The following is a 17,370-nucleotide window of genomic DNA, read 5'->3' as shown; positions in this document are numbered from 1 at the left end:
TAGTTGTAGTACTTAACATGATATATTTTTTATTAGGTTCATACTGTATTCTGAATCTAACACGGTAGGCAGAAAGAAATTAAGAGTTAAGACCACCACCCAATTTTTGTGACATTTGTTGAGTTGGAACTCAATGCAAATGAAAATATTTCATTGCCAAGAGTGGGAATTGAATCCACAAACATTGCAAACATGATATTAATTTTACTATTAAATATATATAATTAAATATATACAATTTAATAAATAGCTTTTCTATAGAAAATATATTTTAATAAATTGTCAAAATTTATCAGTGACAAGTATCATAATGCTTAGGATATAATTCATAATATTTTATTGTTCATTTATTTTTAAAAAAATCGTATATCAGTTAACAAGAACTGATTGATTTTAATGGTAATTTTATATTTTCTTTTGTTATACCATTTTTACTGTTACGTTAACAGAATCTTATCTAGAAGAACTTTTCGGTGTATTTAGTAAATAAAGGAAGTCGGAGAAGGTTAACTTATAATAAAACGACAACATCAAAAACAAATAGAGATGAAAGAAACAAAATACACTAAATAATAAATTGGATAAACAAGCTGAAATACTTTAAAAATACCTAGTGTTTTAGCTCGGCATTTGTGCAGCAATCACTTGAAATAACAACATCTTGATGTTAAAAACAATATAATTAAGAAGAATAAATCAAAATTTTATCGAATTTTCCACAATCACGTCGTCATTTGCCAATTAATAGATTTAGTTAGTTTTTGATACAGATTTTAGCATTTATTTGACACATAGGTTTATACGGCAAAATTACGTTTACCCGTTACGTTAGAGAACTTTTTAAGGTCACTGGACTATAGAATTAAATCGATTTATATTGTCTATGACAGTGCACTAAACCGTTCCATTCTACGCAGTGTACTAGAATATATGAAATATAGACCTGTCAATTAAGCGATTTGGTATGTTAAGAAGTGTAATTTTTATTTAATTTGTTTGATCTATAATTAGAAACTAAGATTGAATTATTTATTTAGAAGAACTGTTTTATCGTATTATATATGCCTTAACGTCTCGGAGAACAGAGAGAGGAGGTTTTTAAGGTGTAACTTAAAATCAGTAACATTTGAGATAGCAAGATTAGGTGATATAGGTCTTTTGTTATAATTTTTATTCCAACAAATACAATAACTAACCATATTATTTTTTAATTCTTTAATAAATATTTCGTTGTTATTTATGAATTAAATTCAACAAAGCAATTCCGATTTTTTAAACAACTTAAAAAAAAGGAGGATCTCAATTCGTCGTCGTCGTAAATTATAATCCAACCTCAGAGCAATTTGTTGCTACCCTGAAGACGGGCGTAAAAGCCGAAACTGCTGTGCGTAGAAACGTGAAATTTGGGCAGATGTTTATTTTCGTAATCTGGACATCCACTAAGAAGGGATTTTGAAAAATTTTACCCTAAAGGGATAAAATAGGTGTTGAAAGTTTGTATGGAAAAAAAATTTAATTGGCACTGATTTTTATAAAATTTGAAATTCAAACTCATAAAAATATTTGATTGTTATGCAACATGTGTTATGTTTCACAGTTTTTTTGAATTCATCCCCTAAGGATGCAAATAAGGGGTTGCATGGAAAAATCCTTAAATCGCCACAGATTTTTATAAACTTTCAAATTTAGACTTAAAAATATTTAATTGAACAAGTGTTTCATGGTTTATTACCAATGCTAAGCTTCAGTCAATTCAGTAAAACAGTTGTATAAAATAACTGTTACGGCAATTAGCAAATTTGTCGAACTAACTACTTTAAATTGACATAACTTTTTTATTTATGAACTGATTGTAATAAAATAAGATGTTTTTGGGAGCTTGCCAAAATCCAATAGTGAAAACCGCTTCCAAATCGGGTAAGCCGATTCTGAGATTAGCAAAAATAACAAAGGTTCCCAATAACATTTTTTAAAAATATCTTCCAAGTACAGATCTCTTACCTCCTACGATTTTATTATAAGTATAGATACAGATATAGATAGTTATAATATAAAGATATCTTATAAAAATGATGTATAAAATAAGACACGCAATTGACAATACATTCTGAGATGTTGGTGCTCAATTATCATTTCCTAAATCCAGTTTGGTAACGAGGCTTGTTGCGTGCGGATGTGCCTTAACGCTGGGTGAGTGGAAGCCGTATAATAATTTACCTCATTGATATGACGGTAATCTGATATAGTTTCGCTTTACTTATATCATATATCGACGCTAGTTACTTTTAGTTGCTAATACCTAATACAAAGCGAGGTAACAACAGATTTTAACTTTTAGTTATAGAGTTCTACTGTACAGGTACCTACACTTTTCGAGTTTTTAATGTTTTTGTAATTTTTTAAGCTATTTTTTATGTTTTAAAGTAACAAGAGCTTTGTGAAAGTTTTTTAAATATATATTTTGTCTTGTTAGTTTAATTGTTAGTATAGTATTTAATTTCTTATTATTTTCGCAATCCAAATGCGATCACGTGAGCTGTAGTTGACAAAAAATAGTAATTCGTTTTATAATAATTATATTCCACCGTTATAATAAAATAAAAATTTCGTATTATTCACAGTATTCAACAAAAATGTCTAAGAAAAATGGTTTAGAAGCAGCTGCGTCGAGCAAATCCGACGCTACGGAAACTACACCTCTCGTGTCCAAGGTAAGTTTGGCTTTCTTAACGAAATACCAACAAATCTTGTTACTTTATACTTTACAAATTATAAAAAATATATACCAAATCTATCCTTATATTATAAAGCCTTAGAGTTTGTTTGATTGAACGCGTTAATCTATTTGTAGAAATATATCTATAGATTAAATTTTATATTTAAAATCAAATTAAGTCAGCTTCACAAAATGAAAAATGGAGATTGTTAAAAATTAACATAAGAAATGTACTTTTGCGTGTGATGCTCGCATTCATTATCAAAAAAACAATAATTTAATTGAGGCCAGTCGTGGCGCAGGGGCACAAACTGTGACTGTAAAATCGGCTGGTTGTGGGTTCGATCCCCATTCGAGGATATGAAATTCAATTCAACAGCCGCCACTTAACACGGAATGCCTTCAGAATTCGGCAAAAAACGGGGAACGGAGTGTCCTAATACTAGGTTCTCTCTGCATACCCTGCTGTGTGCGGGATACAGCGTGATTAAAAATTTATATAAATTAAAAAATATTTTATAAATAGCCGTGTGGTTATAATGTATTCATAGATGAACGACAGTTTTGATGGCGGTAACCGGTTTAATATTTTATACTTGGAGAAGCTATCAATGTTCTAACGCCATACATATATGTTGCGCAACGATTTAAACATACTAACAAAAACATTCATTTAATAGTTATTACGTGTTATGTGGGGAATGTGGGTGGAATAATTATAATATATATATATTTTTTTCAATATAGCAAAATAGGCAGAGGGAATGAATGTTAAAACATTAAGTTTCCCACTTAAGTACTGCCCTATTTTAAGTCTGATATATAGATGGTACCTAAACAGAGTTTTCTCTAGTTTGATTGAAGTAAAGCCTACCGATATCATGAGACTATTGTGGCACCACTCGACGAATTAAAATAAACGTTTTCATTCATAATTTATATTTCTATAGACGAAAACGGCATTTCTAGATCGGTCTCAGTCGGTACGGGCCTAGATTTAATAGTATTTTATTATTTACACAGAGTTTGTCGGATAGGTCGAGAGAATCAAATGTTAGTCGCACCTTTCTAGTCTAGTAAAAGTCTATTTAACCTAGTCTTTGTCTGGCACGGGATCAGCAAACGAGCACAACCTTATTTAAACGTTGTGCTTATTCTAGAAACTATATAGTAGTACGACTATTTTCTACCTTATAATATCTATAGTAGTATTGGATTTGAATTGATTATAGTCATTTTGAAATGACAAGCCACAGCCGTTCAACCGCAAGTTGGTGTCAGTGTGAGCTGTTTCGAAAACTCGTAGGTCCTTTCATTCGAATGTACATATTCTTAATTACGTCGTAATTAGGATATCCATATATGTAGAGGTTATTATTACACAGTAATGAGTAATTTTTTTGTTAAGTGGATTCCGCCATATATCTTAAAATGGCTGATGATTTTATTATTCAAACTGTGATTAGTTCAAAATATTAGTTGTTACGATATTTGCGTATATAACACTACTAGCGGCACGCACGCGGCTTCGCCTGCTTAATTTGCAATATTCGACTCCTAAGGGGATGAAATAAGGGTCGAAAGTTTGTATGGAAAATTTTTTAAATCGCCACCGATTTTTATAAGATTTGAAATTTAAACTCTTAAAAATATTTCATTGAACACGTGTTTCATGGTTTATTAGGATTCACCCCTAAATGTGAAAATAAGCGGGCGAAGCTGCGCGCGTCCGCTAGTGTTATATATAAACGTTTAAACTTCTCTATAATAATCACGTTTTTACGAATTGAATGATAATTAATAGCTACTTAATTCCCTGAGGACTATATTTATATAATTTTAGGTGATATTATTAATTAATATAAGTATATTTTGTATAACAAAATTTACATTCACTTTTCGTAAAAACAAGATTTTGAAAATACTACTTTTGAAGTGATTTGTAGTTTTCCATGCAAATTGTAAATATAACTGACATTAAGTGTCAGTTGTGGAGTGTAATGTAAAATTAAATTTTACATAATTATAAATAACACTGTTGTTTACTCTTTTTTTCTATATTTTTCCATAGTTTTAGAACTCTACATTCCAAGATATTGCTTATTAAAACTTAAAAGGAACTACCATCAACTTAATACCAGAGCAAAGAAATTCAAAATTTTGAGTGGGAATCGAATCTACAACCACCGTGTTTATTATTAGACGATGTGCGTTAGGGTTGCCAGGATGGATTCAATATGCACTCAATGAAAATCATCTTCCCGTTTCCCGTGAAAGAAAGTGCAACTCTGAAGTCAACCGAGAGCAACTGAAAATCGAGAGCACAGAGTGTCTTGACACTTAGTTTTCCCTGTTTGTAAAGCGGAAACCTGAAAAAGAAATTAAATGTCTTATTATCAATTATCGAGAATAATTTTACTAATAATGGCGTTAATCAAATTATCACGACGTCGGTATAAACATATCTATATTCAAATTTATAAACTTTTCGAAATAGATTGTTTACAGTTTCAGTAGTTCGTCCAATTCTTAGCAAACTAAATAAAATGTTTGATTTGTGATAAGATAGCCAGTTTCATTGTTATCAAGTAAACTACGACATGCATGTGAATAATATATAATTAATAATTGTATATTATTCACATGCAATTATTAATTATATATACGTACATATTTATATGTACCTACTACCTATTGACTGTATAATGTAGAAACAATTGTGGAGCAGTGGGGAAAAACGTCATAATTGTGGGTTCGATTCTCGTTCAAGGCTGAGATAATTTATTGTCTTACCAGGCAAAGCGCTTTCAGTTCCATCACTTTACACGCAATATTTATAATTCGAGCGTAGAACGGAATTAGGAAAAATGATCAGAGAGTCATCCCTAGATTCTTTTGCAATGTACGCAGGGAGAGTTAGAAAAACATATTTACTGCGAAAAAAAACCATATATATATTTTAGACGCTATGGATTTTTGAGTAGAATGGGCAGAGATCTCAGTTGTAAATTTACGTCTTTCTCTATTTCAGGCAGGCAGGATTAAATGGCGAAACCCAACATCTGTACTTATAATTATATATTCATCTTCAAATCAGACTACAACCTACGAACATTAGCTTAACATAATGGCCACCACGCGTCTTTTTTAGTAATTACAGCTCTATCTAACCCAAATGTTATATTAAACGAATTAATAATTAAAATCATATTCACTTTACAATAATATATATATCTATATATATAAAATCGAAAGGTCACTCACTCATCACGAAATCTCAGAAACTACAAGTACTAGGAATCTCAAATTTTGCATAGGAGTTACTTATAGGACGTAGGTGTTCGCTAAGACGGGAATTTGCATTATTCGACTTCTAAGGGGTTGTTCTTGAGGTTGAAAGTTTGTATGAAACTTCGTTACTACAAATGATAGGAGTCTCAAATTTTGCATGGACGTCACTTATAGGACGTAGGGTACTCATGGAGACAGAAATTAATAATAACGTAGTTGTGGGCCGCTGGTACATATATATATACAGGGTGTCCCAGGAGTCAACGATAAAACGAAAACAGGTGATAGACCAAGTCGTGACAGTTATGAGAAAAATATAAAAAAAAATCTGTGTCATCTATTTTTCATATTGTATTGATTAAAAAAAAAAAACGGAAAAACCGACACCCTGTGATGGTTTTTCAAGTCCTAAGACTACAAATATTACTCTTTTTTCATTTTTTTTTCTGTAATGTAATCATGAGTAACCCTTCTGTAAATTACGGTTTAAAATTGAAACATACCTGCATCGGTTTTCAATAAAATGCCGTGTTTTTGCCAAACATTAAATTCAAAATATTTAGTACACTCAACTTTAACCGACTGCACTATAAAAAAAATGTACTACACTGTTTTTGCAAGTAACTTTAAAAGTTGGCGCATCTAATCTGGTTTCCGAAATGGTACGATACTTGCTGGATTACTTCTTTGTTGAAGAGAGAAAAATCGAAATACACGATAATCGGGATGACGTTCAACATTTTGGTATGTTTTCCGATACATTCTAGCTGCAGCATTAGCATTACATAACCATTCTCCATGAATGAAATGCATATTGGCAATGTATCAAAGACCGAGTATATGGCTTGCGAGATCGCGGACTCGAGCACTATCCTTATAGGTCCTGGGTCAGCCCCTAAGTCGAAAAAGTTCAGGTATCTTAGATCTGTCATGCACGAGTCAAGAGGCATCGATCATGATCTCCATGGTCGGATAAGCGTTGCCTGGGCTAAGTGGCGGGAGGTCACTGGTGTGGTCTGTGATCGCATGATACCGTCCAAACCTTTTCCTTTTAAACCAGCGGGCTATGATCGGTGTATCTTTTAATGATAGAATCCGAAATGAGGAAATCTGGAGGAGAACCAGAGTTATCGACATAGCTCAAAGAATTGGTGAGCTGAAGTGGCAATGGGCGGGGCATATCTGTCGTAGAGCCGACGGCCGCTGGGGCAGACGTGTCTTAGAGTGAAGACCCCGTACAAACATGACCGGTGGGACGACCCCCTACCAGATGAGCCGACGACGAAATAACTAACAGTTGTGTGGGTATGACAGCGGAAACTTTGACCGAAGGTACCAACCAAGTACCTATATAGGATTACAACAAATCGATTAATATGATGTAATAATATTACCGTCGTTAATAAATGCACTAAACCTATAGTTGAGGCCAGTCGTGGCGCGGGGCACAAGCGTGCGACTGCAAACGCAACGCGGTTGTAGGTTCGATTTCCACTCGAGGAAATGAAATATTTAATATTTTCATTAGGTTCACTACTCAACACGAAATGTCTCCAGAATTCGTCGGCAAAACAGGAACGAAAGTGTTTTCTTAAGATATTAGCGCGTTCAACCAAACAAACTCTTCAACTTTATAATATAGATTACAAAAAATGCTAGCATATACGATTTACTATTGTTTACACAGTATCTATTTCACGAGTGCCGACTGCCAGGTAATGTTAGTTATTAGAGCCTAATTACCTATACTAACGACACCCAACTACAATTAATTGATGATTCAGTTGAATTGTTTACGTTAAGCGTTTTAATATACCTACGCAGGCATTGAATAAAAGTAGATAGTTATTATTAATAGAGATATATTATATTAGTACTTATTAATAGTAGATATTTATTAGTATGAAATATCGTTTAAGAGTAATCTATATTTATAGTTATAACAAAATTGTAATCTGTATTTGGAAGATTTATAAGAAAAAAATAAAATTTTTTTTTAGAAATATACTTTTTATACGTTGAACTTATGGCTTAGTGGTTACATCGCTTGGAGGGTTTCTAAAAGGTGCGGGTTCGAATTAAGCAACGTTCAAAAAATTATATATGTTTTCTAAATAACTACATTAAATTTACCTAAACTAAACGTGTCTTCAATTTTCTTTTATACAAATATTTATTATATATTTTCGTAAACAGTAATTTCAAGATAATTTCTAAATGACTAGTAACAAGGTGTCATTATCACAAACCGACATGAAATCTTGTGAGGAAACTGGAAATACTTATAATGAGACTGTCAGTGTAAAGTGCAGTTACTTAATAAAATATTTATTTTAAGAAACACAATTTTTTGACATATTTTTTACAAATTTCATTAAAATCATTTTTACAAATTTTTTACATAGATATCTATCTATAAGCGAATTTATTTACACAAAGTGTAAAGAAATGAAATACAATCTCAGTTTTATATCAACAGAATGTAGAAGGTGGTGGCGGCGAAGAGCCCGGCAAGAATGGGAACGGAGGAGGACTGTCCACCTACCAAACAGCCTTCCTGATAGCTGGTGAAATGGCTGGCAGCGGAGTCCTGGCGCTGCCGCGGGCACTTGTTAAAACTGGTGAGTCAAATATATTTTATGTTAAAAAATGGCTCATATTCGTTAATTTTAATGATTGCGACTTTTTTTGTTAAAATTTTATAATAGTTTTTTGCTTGCGATTTGGCTTGGCGTTGTGAGAATTAGATTAGGATTAGGTCATTTAGTGGAGGCTAGGCCTGGCGCAGGAGCACAAAATCGATCGTTGTGGGTTCGAAACGACTCTATGAAATTAAATATTTGTTTATATTTATATTTCCATTACTTCGCCCTGGAGTTGCAGCAAAGCGCGGCGTTGTGTTCCGCCACTCAACACTCTCTGTCTATCCTGCTGCGCGCGGGATACAGCGTGAAGATGATATATCAGTGATTAAATACGCTTGCTACATATAAACATGATGATATTAATTTGTTAAGTTATATTCAAATTAAAAAGTATATTGATATAATTATCAACTCTTAATATATATGACGGCGCGTTGCTATGTATTAGTTTTAATTATAATTTCGCAATTATTACATTTCGATTTTAATTGATTTATGTAATGGATTATATTAGAAGAATATTTAAAATGGAGCGGGTAACCCCGAATAGGGTAGTAGGTGTAGCCACGAATAATAGCGGATGTCATTGGTTGACAGCTATGGCGTGAGATGTTCACCAATTAACCTATTGGATCCTAATCTATTGTAATTTTACTAATCTTGTGAGATTTATTGTAAAACTGTTATGTAAACGAGTAATAAGACATTGTGGAATATATGTGTGACTTTTATTTAAACATCTCTGTTGCTACAACGCCCACAAATGAGTAGTAATAGCCAAGACCGCTTTGAGGCCCCTTCTGATGCTTCTACATATATGTATATCAACATTTTCAAGACAAAATCTTTTATGTTCGGTTGTAGGTGCGATTACCGCAGTGAGGAACGGAATTGTCTTAATGGGAACGGATTGTGTTACTAGGTTCTTAGGTAACCTCTGCCTATCCTGCTATTTGCGGGATACAGTGTGAAGCTAAAAAAATAAGTTTCTTCAGCAACTTAGACTGTTTTGTGTCACAACTCTTAGTAATTTCAATTTGACCACGCGTACGAGGCCGCAATTTAAAGATAATTAGGTTCGTTATAAATGATTAAAAAATATAAAAATATATATATGCAGATTATAAATGAGATAAATGTAAGTTCATCTATTACTAAGTTTTTCGGTTGTGACTAAATTTTCCAAACATTTGTCTCCTTGTTTCTTTATATTTTTATATGAACTATAACTTTATCCGACTTTAATTGATTTTCACTGTTTTTATTTTGAGGGAGAGTTCTGAATTGAATTTGAACCAATAATGGTCGTGATGATCCCAACATCGATATCTAACTGTAGCTCATAAATACATCTACTCGTATATCTTCAGATTCTGTCCTCAATAGGGCATTATAAGTAATTGGCTTAACTAACATCCTCTGTTGTAGCACAATGCTTCTATTGTATAAAATATGCGTAGCTTGTATTGTGTTGTCCTTAATTTTTTATTTGTGTTTTTTGTTTTCTTTTTTTTAATAAAACTATATTTTTTTAAAATAAATATAAAACTTATATTATAACTAACTTACCAAATAAGAAACTAACTATAAATTAACTTATTTAACTAACTATTTCAAAATTATCACTAGATAGATATTGAATGCGACTGCGCTGCTTTGCGAATAATGTTTAATTTTACGAATAAAAATCATACTGGACAATATTTTTCTTTTCTTTCTTACTAATTTTATAAAAAATATATCTTACAATGTTCTAAGATATTATTATTTATAATATATAGCTTACAAATAATATTCTACCGAGCATTGATAAGAAAGAGGTTTTGTTTCACTACAGACAACATTTGTTTATATTTATGTACAAAGGAACAACGTAGCTATTAAATTAGATATTATTTGGAGCTAGCAGAAATACCTTCCTTATAATCTTTAACTTGTATGTAAGCATATGTTTGTCTCTTTTTATCTTGTCGCTGTAGAAAAGGACAGACGAACTGGTTCGGCCAGTCGCCATGATAATGAGCTTGGTGATCAGCTTTACAACAGTTTTTAGTCGATACATATTCAAAAAACATTCGACTATATTATCAATGTTGTTTATATGAATATTTTTAGAAATAACAGAAAAAGAATAAGATAAATTTAATCAGGGGAATGAATTATTTTTATTTCATCGATCTGACAAGACTGTAAGGTTGGGCGCTTGGGACGTCTAAAGAAAAACTGCTCTTCTTAGTAAAGTTAATTTTTTTTGTAATCAAATTCACACAGAGACGTCAATTACAGTTTGACTAACATTAACTCAGTACAATCAGTACCCACATCACCTGAGCTTAACGCTAATTGATATCAGTACGACTGTTAATTATTAACTATAGAATAATTAGAATATTTGTTAATACAATATATTTAAGGTATTCTTACGTAAGGTTTGTTTCTGTACGCTTTAATTTTTTTACCTTCATTTCCTTTTATTTACCATATATAAACTCGTCCATCCTAGAGTCTAGCGAAGTATATTAGTGTTGTGCTACGTGTTATCCAATTCTCATATAAGGCTAGGTTCTATCGATCGATCTATTCTATTCTCCAGGCATTACGTGTTGAGTTGTGGAACTCAACGTCGCGATTTTACCTTGCCAAAGCGCTCTACCAAAGCGAAGAAATGGAAATATTAAAACAAAATCCTCCGAGTGAATCCACAACCGTTATTTTCCCAGTCGCACGCTTGCGCCCCTGAGTCTCTACGCCAAGACTGCTTGCTGCTTCTTGCGGATGAACGCCTCGCTAGGATATTTACATAAAACTAGCTTTAACCACGGCTTACCTCTCGGTAAATTGCTGTGCTTTAAAGTGTCTGAAATCTCTTTATCTCTTGTCCAGGTTGGGTAGGAGTACCCATCATAGTTTTGATGTGTGCCATAGCAGCGTTCAGTGGGAAGCGATTAGGTGACTGCTGGACCATAATAGAAGGTCGTGACCCTGAAATGAAGACCAGAAAACGAAATCCATATGCAATAATTGCTGAACAGTCTTTGGGCAAGATGTGGAGGTATGTTGCATTGAAATACTGTTTTTGTAGAGGAGATGTACGGGTAATGTATGTCTATACAAGTAAAAACAGTTGTAATTTCGTTTAGTAATAACATATCATTTAGAAATTTAAATATATTTAGGAGAAAATTCATTATTTAATATTTTCATTATCTTCGCCTCAGTGTCGAAGAAAAGCGTGGCGTTGAGTTTCGCCACTCAACACGCAATGCCTCCAGAATTCGGCGAAAAGTGTTGAGTGGAGTGTCTTAACACTAGGCGTCCTCTGCCTACACTGCCTTCGCGCGGGATACAGCGTGAAGCTGAAAAAGAAAAACAATAACCCCATTTTGTATAGTTTTCTTATATTTGCTTAGCAGAATTTAGCTCTATTGATTTATTTAGAATTTTTAAAATGCAGATTCATATTAATGAGCACGATAACGAAAAAAATATAAAAATAATATTGTTATTTATGTTTGTTTTCTTTATGATGTTATTTAAAAAATAAATCACAATACAATATCAAAACACGCGCCGACGCGTCCAGCCGAGTGAAACGCTGGAAACTCGCAATAAAATTCGACTTCATATTTATGTTTTTTTATGGGCTATTATATATTCTATATTATAATATAGTGATAAAACGAATTAAATTATATATTTATTTGAAATATTTATACTCATAGTTTGCGCTATTTGTTCTCACGATCAATGAATCCTAATAAAACTAGTTTCTTTAAAATATCTAGTTTCTGTAATAAAAATTCAATGATTAAATAAAGATTATCACGGCGATCGACTTGATTAGCCGTTCAAATACCAACGGAAAGGTCAACTCTTATAAACTTAGCTAAGCCTGCCAATAAACGCGACTCTATCGCGATTGTTGTAGGTTCGATATCCCCTCGAGGGAATGTTTCTGACTTCCTCACCTTGCTAGACGAAACGCGACGTTGAACTCTGTTATTTAAAAATGAACTTCTCGAATTATCGAGATGGAAAATGACGATTGGTCTTAATACCATGCTCCTCTCTCTGCCTCGCTATGAGCTCCTACCTGTATTATGAGTATTTGCATATATTTTACATCGTGTAAGTTTGGTTGTCTGGATTATTTTTTTTCTAAAGGCCTCGTTATTTAATAAATTTCGTTAATCCGAAGGCTATTCCAAAAATAGAATATTAAGATAAACAAAATGACGCTTGTATTTACATATTATTATAATAAAATTTGTCTGTTTTATATAATTTTATATAAATATACGAACATATATGTTCGAAGCTGGGTCCAGGCCCAAGAAAAATATCTCTTATGACTAGACTTAGAAAGTAAATAAATAAATAAATAAAGTAGAAATTTTATCGTGTTGGTAAATTAAGGAGTGCAAGAGAGCACTAATAAGTCCATGATTTCCATAAATTGTAAGAGAACGAGAACAGTTTACATGTTTAACTCATTTGAAACGTATTTCAGTGTGGCGGTGTCCCTGGCAATGATTGTAACGCAGTTCGGGATAGCCGTCGTGTACTTACTGCTGGCAGCTCAGATCATAGAACAGGTCTTCTTGACGCTGATGCCGACTGTTACCATTTGTATCTGGTACCTGGTGGTGGTGGGCGCTATGACACCACTTATGCTATTTGGATCTCCTAAGGATTTCTCGTAAGTATTTTGAGAATATAAAATAAAACCAAGTCAAAATTGCGAAGTTTTTGTTTTTCAGCTTCGTACTATATCCCACATATAGCAGGGTAGGCAGAGGGTTAAGGCCCTCCGCTATCCATTCTCCGCTCACTTACGTTAAGTAGCTTAAATATAATTGTATAATAATATTTAATAATTTGATTATTGCAAATATTGCTAATATATTATAAAAGGCGCTATCCTGACGTCCGATCCAATTACTAGCCTTAATATTTCTGTTATATGCGATTGAATATTGTACCTAAATATATATCTGTGTATTTATTTAGCATCCTTTTGTTCTTGTCACTTTATTAATTATCATTTATTTAATGTGTGTATGTAATTAGTAGTTATTAGTATTTAGTATGACGGGCGAAGAAATATAATAATTACTTAATAGTTTTCTTTGAAACGTTCTCAATTTGCACTAATCCGTATCTCTTAAGAATGAATTCTTCGGGTTGTCTGTTAAAGATTGCTATTAGTTATAAGACAGCCTTTGCATGCTCACTGTTAATCTCAAGATTTTCTGATTTTTTCTCTGTAACTGTGTTTGTAATAAAGTTTTTCTATACATGGTTTTATCTATCTGCTCACCATTTTATATATTTATATTCTATAAAATAACTTTATATAAGTTAATAAAATTGAGGCTATCGTGGTCCAGCGGCCGAGCGTCAGACTGTAAACACGACGGTTGTGGGCCCGATTCCCACTCGCGGAAATTAATGATTTATTTCTTCGCTCTAGTAAATCTAGAAATATTTTAATGGGGAACGGAATGATATCTTCATCCTAGGTTCCCAGGCTTCCTCTACTTACCCTAGGATACACGTGAAGCAAAAAAAACAATGTAATAATTTAGAATTAAGGCAGTCCCAACGAAACTATATAATATCTATATTCCCAACTTACAGATTCCTGGGAGTGGTCGCGTTCTTCTCCACCGTAGCGGCTTGCGTCTTGTATTTCATACAAATGATGAACGACATACGGCCGTTCGTGTTCCGTTGGGGCGTTCATGGATTTTCCGATTTCTTCTTAGCTTTCGGCATTATAATGTTCGCTTTTGGAAGTGCCTCTACTTTCCCTACCATTCAAAACGATATGTCTGATAAGACCAAGTTTAACAAAAGTCTTCAGTACAGCTTTTTGGGTATATATATTTTTATTTATTTTAACCCTTGCAGTTTTTTGCAGTTTTTTTCTGCTGCAGGCAGAGAGAACCTAGTTTTAAGACCACTCCATTTCTCATTTTCCGCGGAATTTTAAGAGTGGCGTAAATCTACGCTGCGCTTTATCTACTATAGCAGAGAAATTATAATAAATTAAATATAATCATTGCCCCGAGTGAAAATTGAACACACAACCGCTGTGATCTAGTTCTGACTAGATCTACTACTACGATCTACTCTCACATTGCGCCTCTCTCAATTGTAAAGGGTCTTGCTATAAATGCTATTATTGTCTGGAGTAGCTTATACCTATTAATATAAAGTTATGTATTTCCATGTCTCCGAAGTTGTCGAAATATAGAGAACGGGAAAGGTTCACTAAAAAGCTTCTTACTTCTCACCCTAAAACAAATATATATATATAAAAATTTCCAGCAATCCTAGCCCTCTACCTATTAATGGCGGTCACCGGGTACGCAGTGTACGGGGAGTCGGTGGGGCCTAACTTCGCGACATCTCTCTCACCGACACCTTTGTCGTTGGTCGGCCATGTTCTGATGTCAGTGCACTTGGTCTCCGCTTTTGTGATCCTCATTAATCCCGTTAGCCAGGAGTTGGAAGAGCTTTATAAGGTTTCTCAAGGTCTGTTGGTGTTTTTTTAAACTTATGTTCTTGTATTATAGTAAATTATGTAAAAAGTTTACATAATTTGTAGGCTATGCGTGATTCTAATATATTACTGTAAAGTTTTATCTAAATCCGTTTAATCATATTCAATATTATAACTTTGTATTAATTTGGAGGTTAATATTGGGAATATTTGAACTCAAGCCGTCTATAATATTTATATATTTGTACTATGATGATTTTTTTTTGTAAAGTAGATAATAATTTGGTTTCGTATGTTGTTGGTAGGCCCGTGGTTATAAATTTAAAAAAATCTTACATAGTAAAACATCAACTTATTCATTTACCTTTTGTCTATGTTATGCAAATTCAAAATAAATAATAAGCCTTAATAATAAAAACACAATAAATTCCAGATGCAATCGGCTACCGAACTCTCATCCGTCTGTCCATAATGGCCGGCATCCTCTTCATAGGCGAGAGTGTACCACGTTTCTATACAATATTAGCACTGGTCGGTGGTACTACCATAGCTTTGTTGACTTTTGTTCTACCGTCCTATTGCTATTTGAATCTTGTTAACCAAGCGCCGAGAGAAGGGCAGCAGCCAGTGTGAGTGATTTTAAATTTATATACAGTGAGCTTGATGAGTCGTGGTCGTCCTGAAGTTAGCTGTCAGGGTAGGCAGAGGGAACGCAATGTTAAGACACTCCGTTCCCCACTTTCCCTTTCCGAATTTCGAGCCTTATCGTCTTAAACATTAAAGAAATGGAAATATAAATTTAAATAAATATTTCATTTCCTCGAGTGGGGATCGAACCCACAACCATTCGTTTTTAGAGTCAGTTTTCAGAGTTTTCTTAAAAATGTATGGTCTTTAAGGAAATTATATGTTTTTTCATAATTATAATTATTTTATTCTGAAAAATTCACAGTGAAGTTGCCGGATGGGTGAAATTAGTTTGCTGGGAAGTCATCGTCATCGGTGTAGTCGGTGGCATAGCAGCAACTTACAGCGCTACAAGCGCTATATTCAGTACCTCGCAGGCAACACCATGCTATTTGCGGTAAGCGCTTTACCGCTTGCGGCGTGGTGCGTGACAGCTGTCAATTCAAATTATCCTTTCTTTTGTCTTGCTAAGTTTATTTTGTAATGCAATAGTTGTACGCGTTATTTCTAGTTTTATATTGTTTTTATATTCATGCTTCTTTTAATAATTATCGTTAGTTCTGAGTTTAATGCAATACGGCAGGAAGATAGTGAACATTTATGATTTTTATTTTGGTAATAAAATAATAAATTAATTAATTAATCAGCAAAATTTATACAATATTATTATGTAATTTTTATTAAGGCGCATGCTTAAAATAAAATATGATTCGTCTTTTGGTGTTTTATTTCATATTGTTATTTATTTTTTACTATATTATCATATATAATTTATAAGGAAGTAGTTATTGGAAAGATATTATGTTTATATTAAAGTATAATTATAGACCTCACGACGTGACGGTGGTGCAGAGGCACATTGTCTTAGGTTACAGGTTTCATTCGCCCTCAGGGGAAATAATTATTTTGATTTTCTCGCATACTCATCTCAAAAATTGGGGAACGGAGTGTCTTAAAACTAGGTTCTCTTTCCTACCCTATTTTTAGTTTCATGGTGTATCTCCTATGAACCATCAAACGGGATACAGCAGCCACTTTAAAGTAATTGTGTAATAAAAAGAAATAAATGTATACAAACATACATACAAACTTAAATTTATATTATTAATATGGAAATACATATAATATAATGTTATGACGTAGGTCTTTATGTGAGGCAATGAAGCCCCCTGCGGAGTTGTTTGCGATGAGATAGATAACGATGATGAAGTAATAAACTAATTAAGTAAGTAATTTGTTTAAATAGTGCCGCTTAACGAATATATCGATATCGATATATTTATAAATAATTTTAATGTTTGGTAAGTGCTATGCTGGGTTCGCAGTGTTTAACAGGAAAAAGCGTGAAACTGTCTTGTCTATACTAGAGCAGGTAGAGACGATATAGTGATCTACAGTTACTCTGTTTTGTACTTTTTGCATATATATTAAATATATATTTTTTTTATTTTTTACTTTCACGTTATATCCTGTATGGCAGTGTAGGCAAAGGGTTACATTGCGTGATGAGTGATGGAAAACAA

The 17,370-nt window shown here is 33.0% G+C and overlaps 2 protein-coding genes across 6 annotated transcripts in view; one reads left to right on the top strand and one right to left on the bottom strand.

The window, feature by feature from the left end:
- Positions 1 to 816, bottom strand: part of fry (microtubule binding protein furry) — a 108,324-nt gene extending 107,508 nt beyond the window's left edge. For 2 of the 4 annotated variants that reach the window (XM_085206575.1, XM_085206576.1), the window contains exon 1: positions 611 to 816. The gene's annotated coding sequence lies outside the window, so the exon portion shown is untranslated. The remainder of the gene's footprint in view (positions 1 to 610) is intronic. The other 2 variants (XM_085206577.1, XM_085206578.1) reach the window with 1 other exon arrangement.
- Positions 817 to 2,049: 1,233 nt separating this feature from the next.
- LOC146526793 (uncharacterized) lies at positions 2,050 to 16,562 on the top strand. 2 transcript variants are annotated; one of them, XM_085206174.1, is made up of 9 exons: positions 2,050 to 2,190; positions 2,622 to 2,711; positions 8,487 to 8,628; positions 11,536 to 11,704; positions 13,163 to 13,351; positions 14,293 to 14,531; positions 14,986 to 15,192; positions 15,594 to 15,789; positions 16,113 to 16,562. In XM_085206174.1, the coding sequence occupies exons 2-9, from the start codon at positions 2,634 to 2,636 to the stop codon at positions 16,246 to 16,248; spliced, it is 1,356 nt and encodes a 451-aa protein (XP_085062300.1). In that variant the 5' UTR covers positions 2,050 to 2,190; positions 2,622 to 2,633; the 3' UTR covers positions 16,249 to 16,562. The 2 variants fall into 2 exon arrangements, with proteins under 2 accessions (XP_085062300.1, XP_085062301.1); XM_085206175.1 differs by lacking the exon at positions 2,050 to 2,190 and adding an exon at positions 2,308 to 2,359.
- The last annotated feature ends 808 nt before the right edge of the window (positions 16,563 to 17,370 follow it).

Source organism: Heliconius melpomene, chromosome 21 (assembly GCF_056956725.1).
Source record: "Heliconius melpomene rosina isolate 202511_hmr_F chromosome 21, ASM5695672v1, whole genome shotgun sequence".
NCBI classification, from domain to species: domain Eukaryota; kingdom Metazoa; phylum Arthropoda; class Insecta; order Lepidoptera; family Nymphalidae; genus Heliconius; species Heliconius melpomene.
This window is presented reverse-complemented; position numbering and strand designations above follow the sequence as displayed.

Coding starts and splice junctions, on each gene's coding strand:
- LOC146526793 (XM_085206174.1), top strand. CDS start 2,634: ATGTCTAAGAAAAATGGTTTAGAAGCAGCTGCGTCGAGCAAATCCGAC. Junction 8,629..11,535: donor GCGGGCACTTGTTAAAACTG/GTGAGTCAAATA, acceptor TCTCTTGTCCAG/GTTGGGTAGGAGTACCCATC. Junction 15,790..16,112: donor AGAGAAGGGCAGCAGCCAGT/GTGAGTGATTTT, acceptor AAAAATTCACAG/TGAAGTTGCCGGATGGGTGA.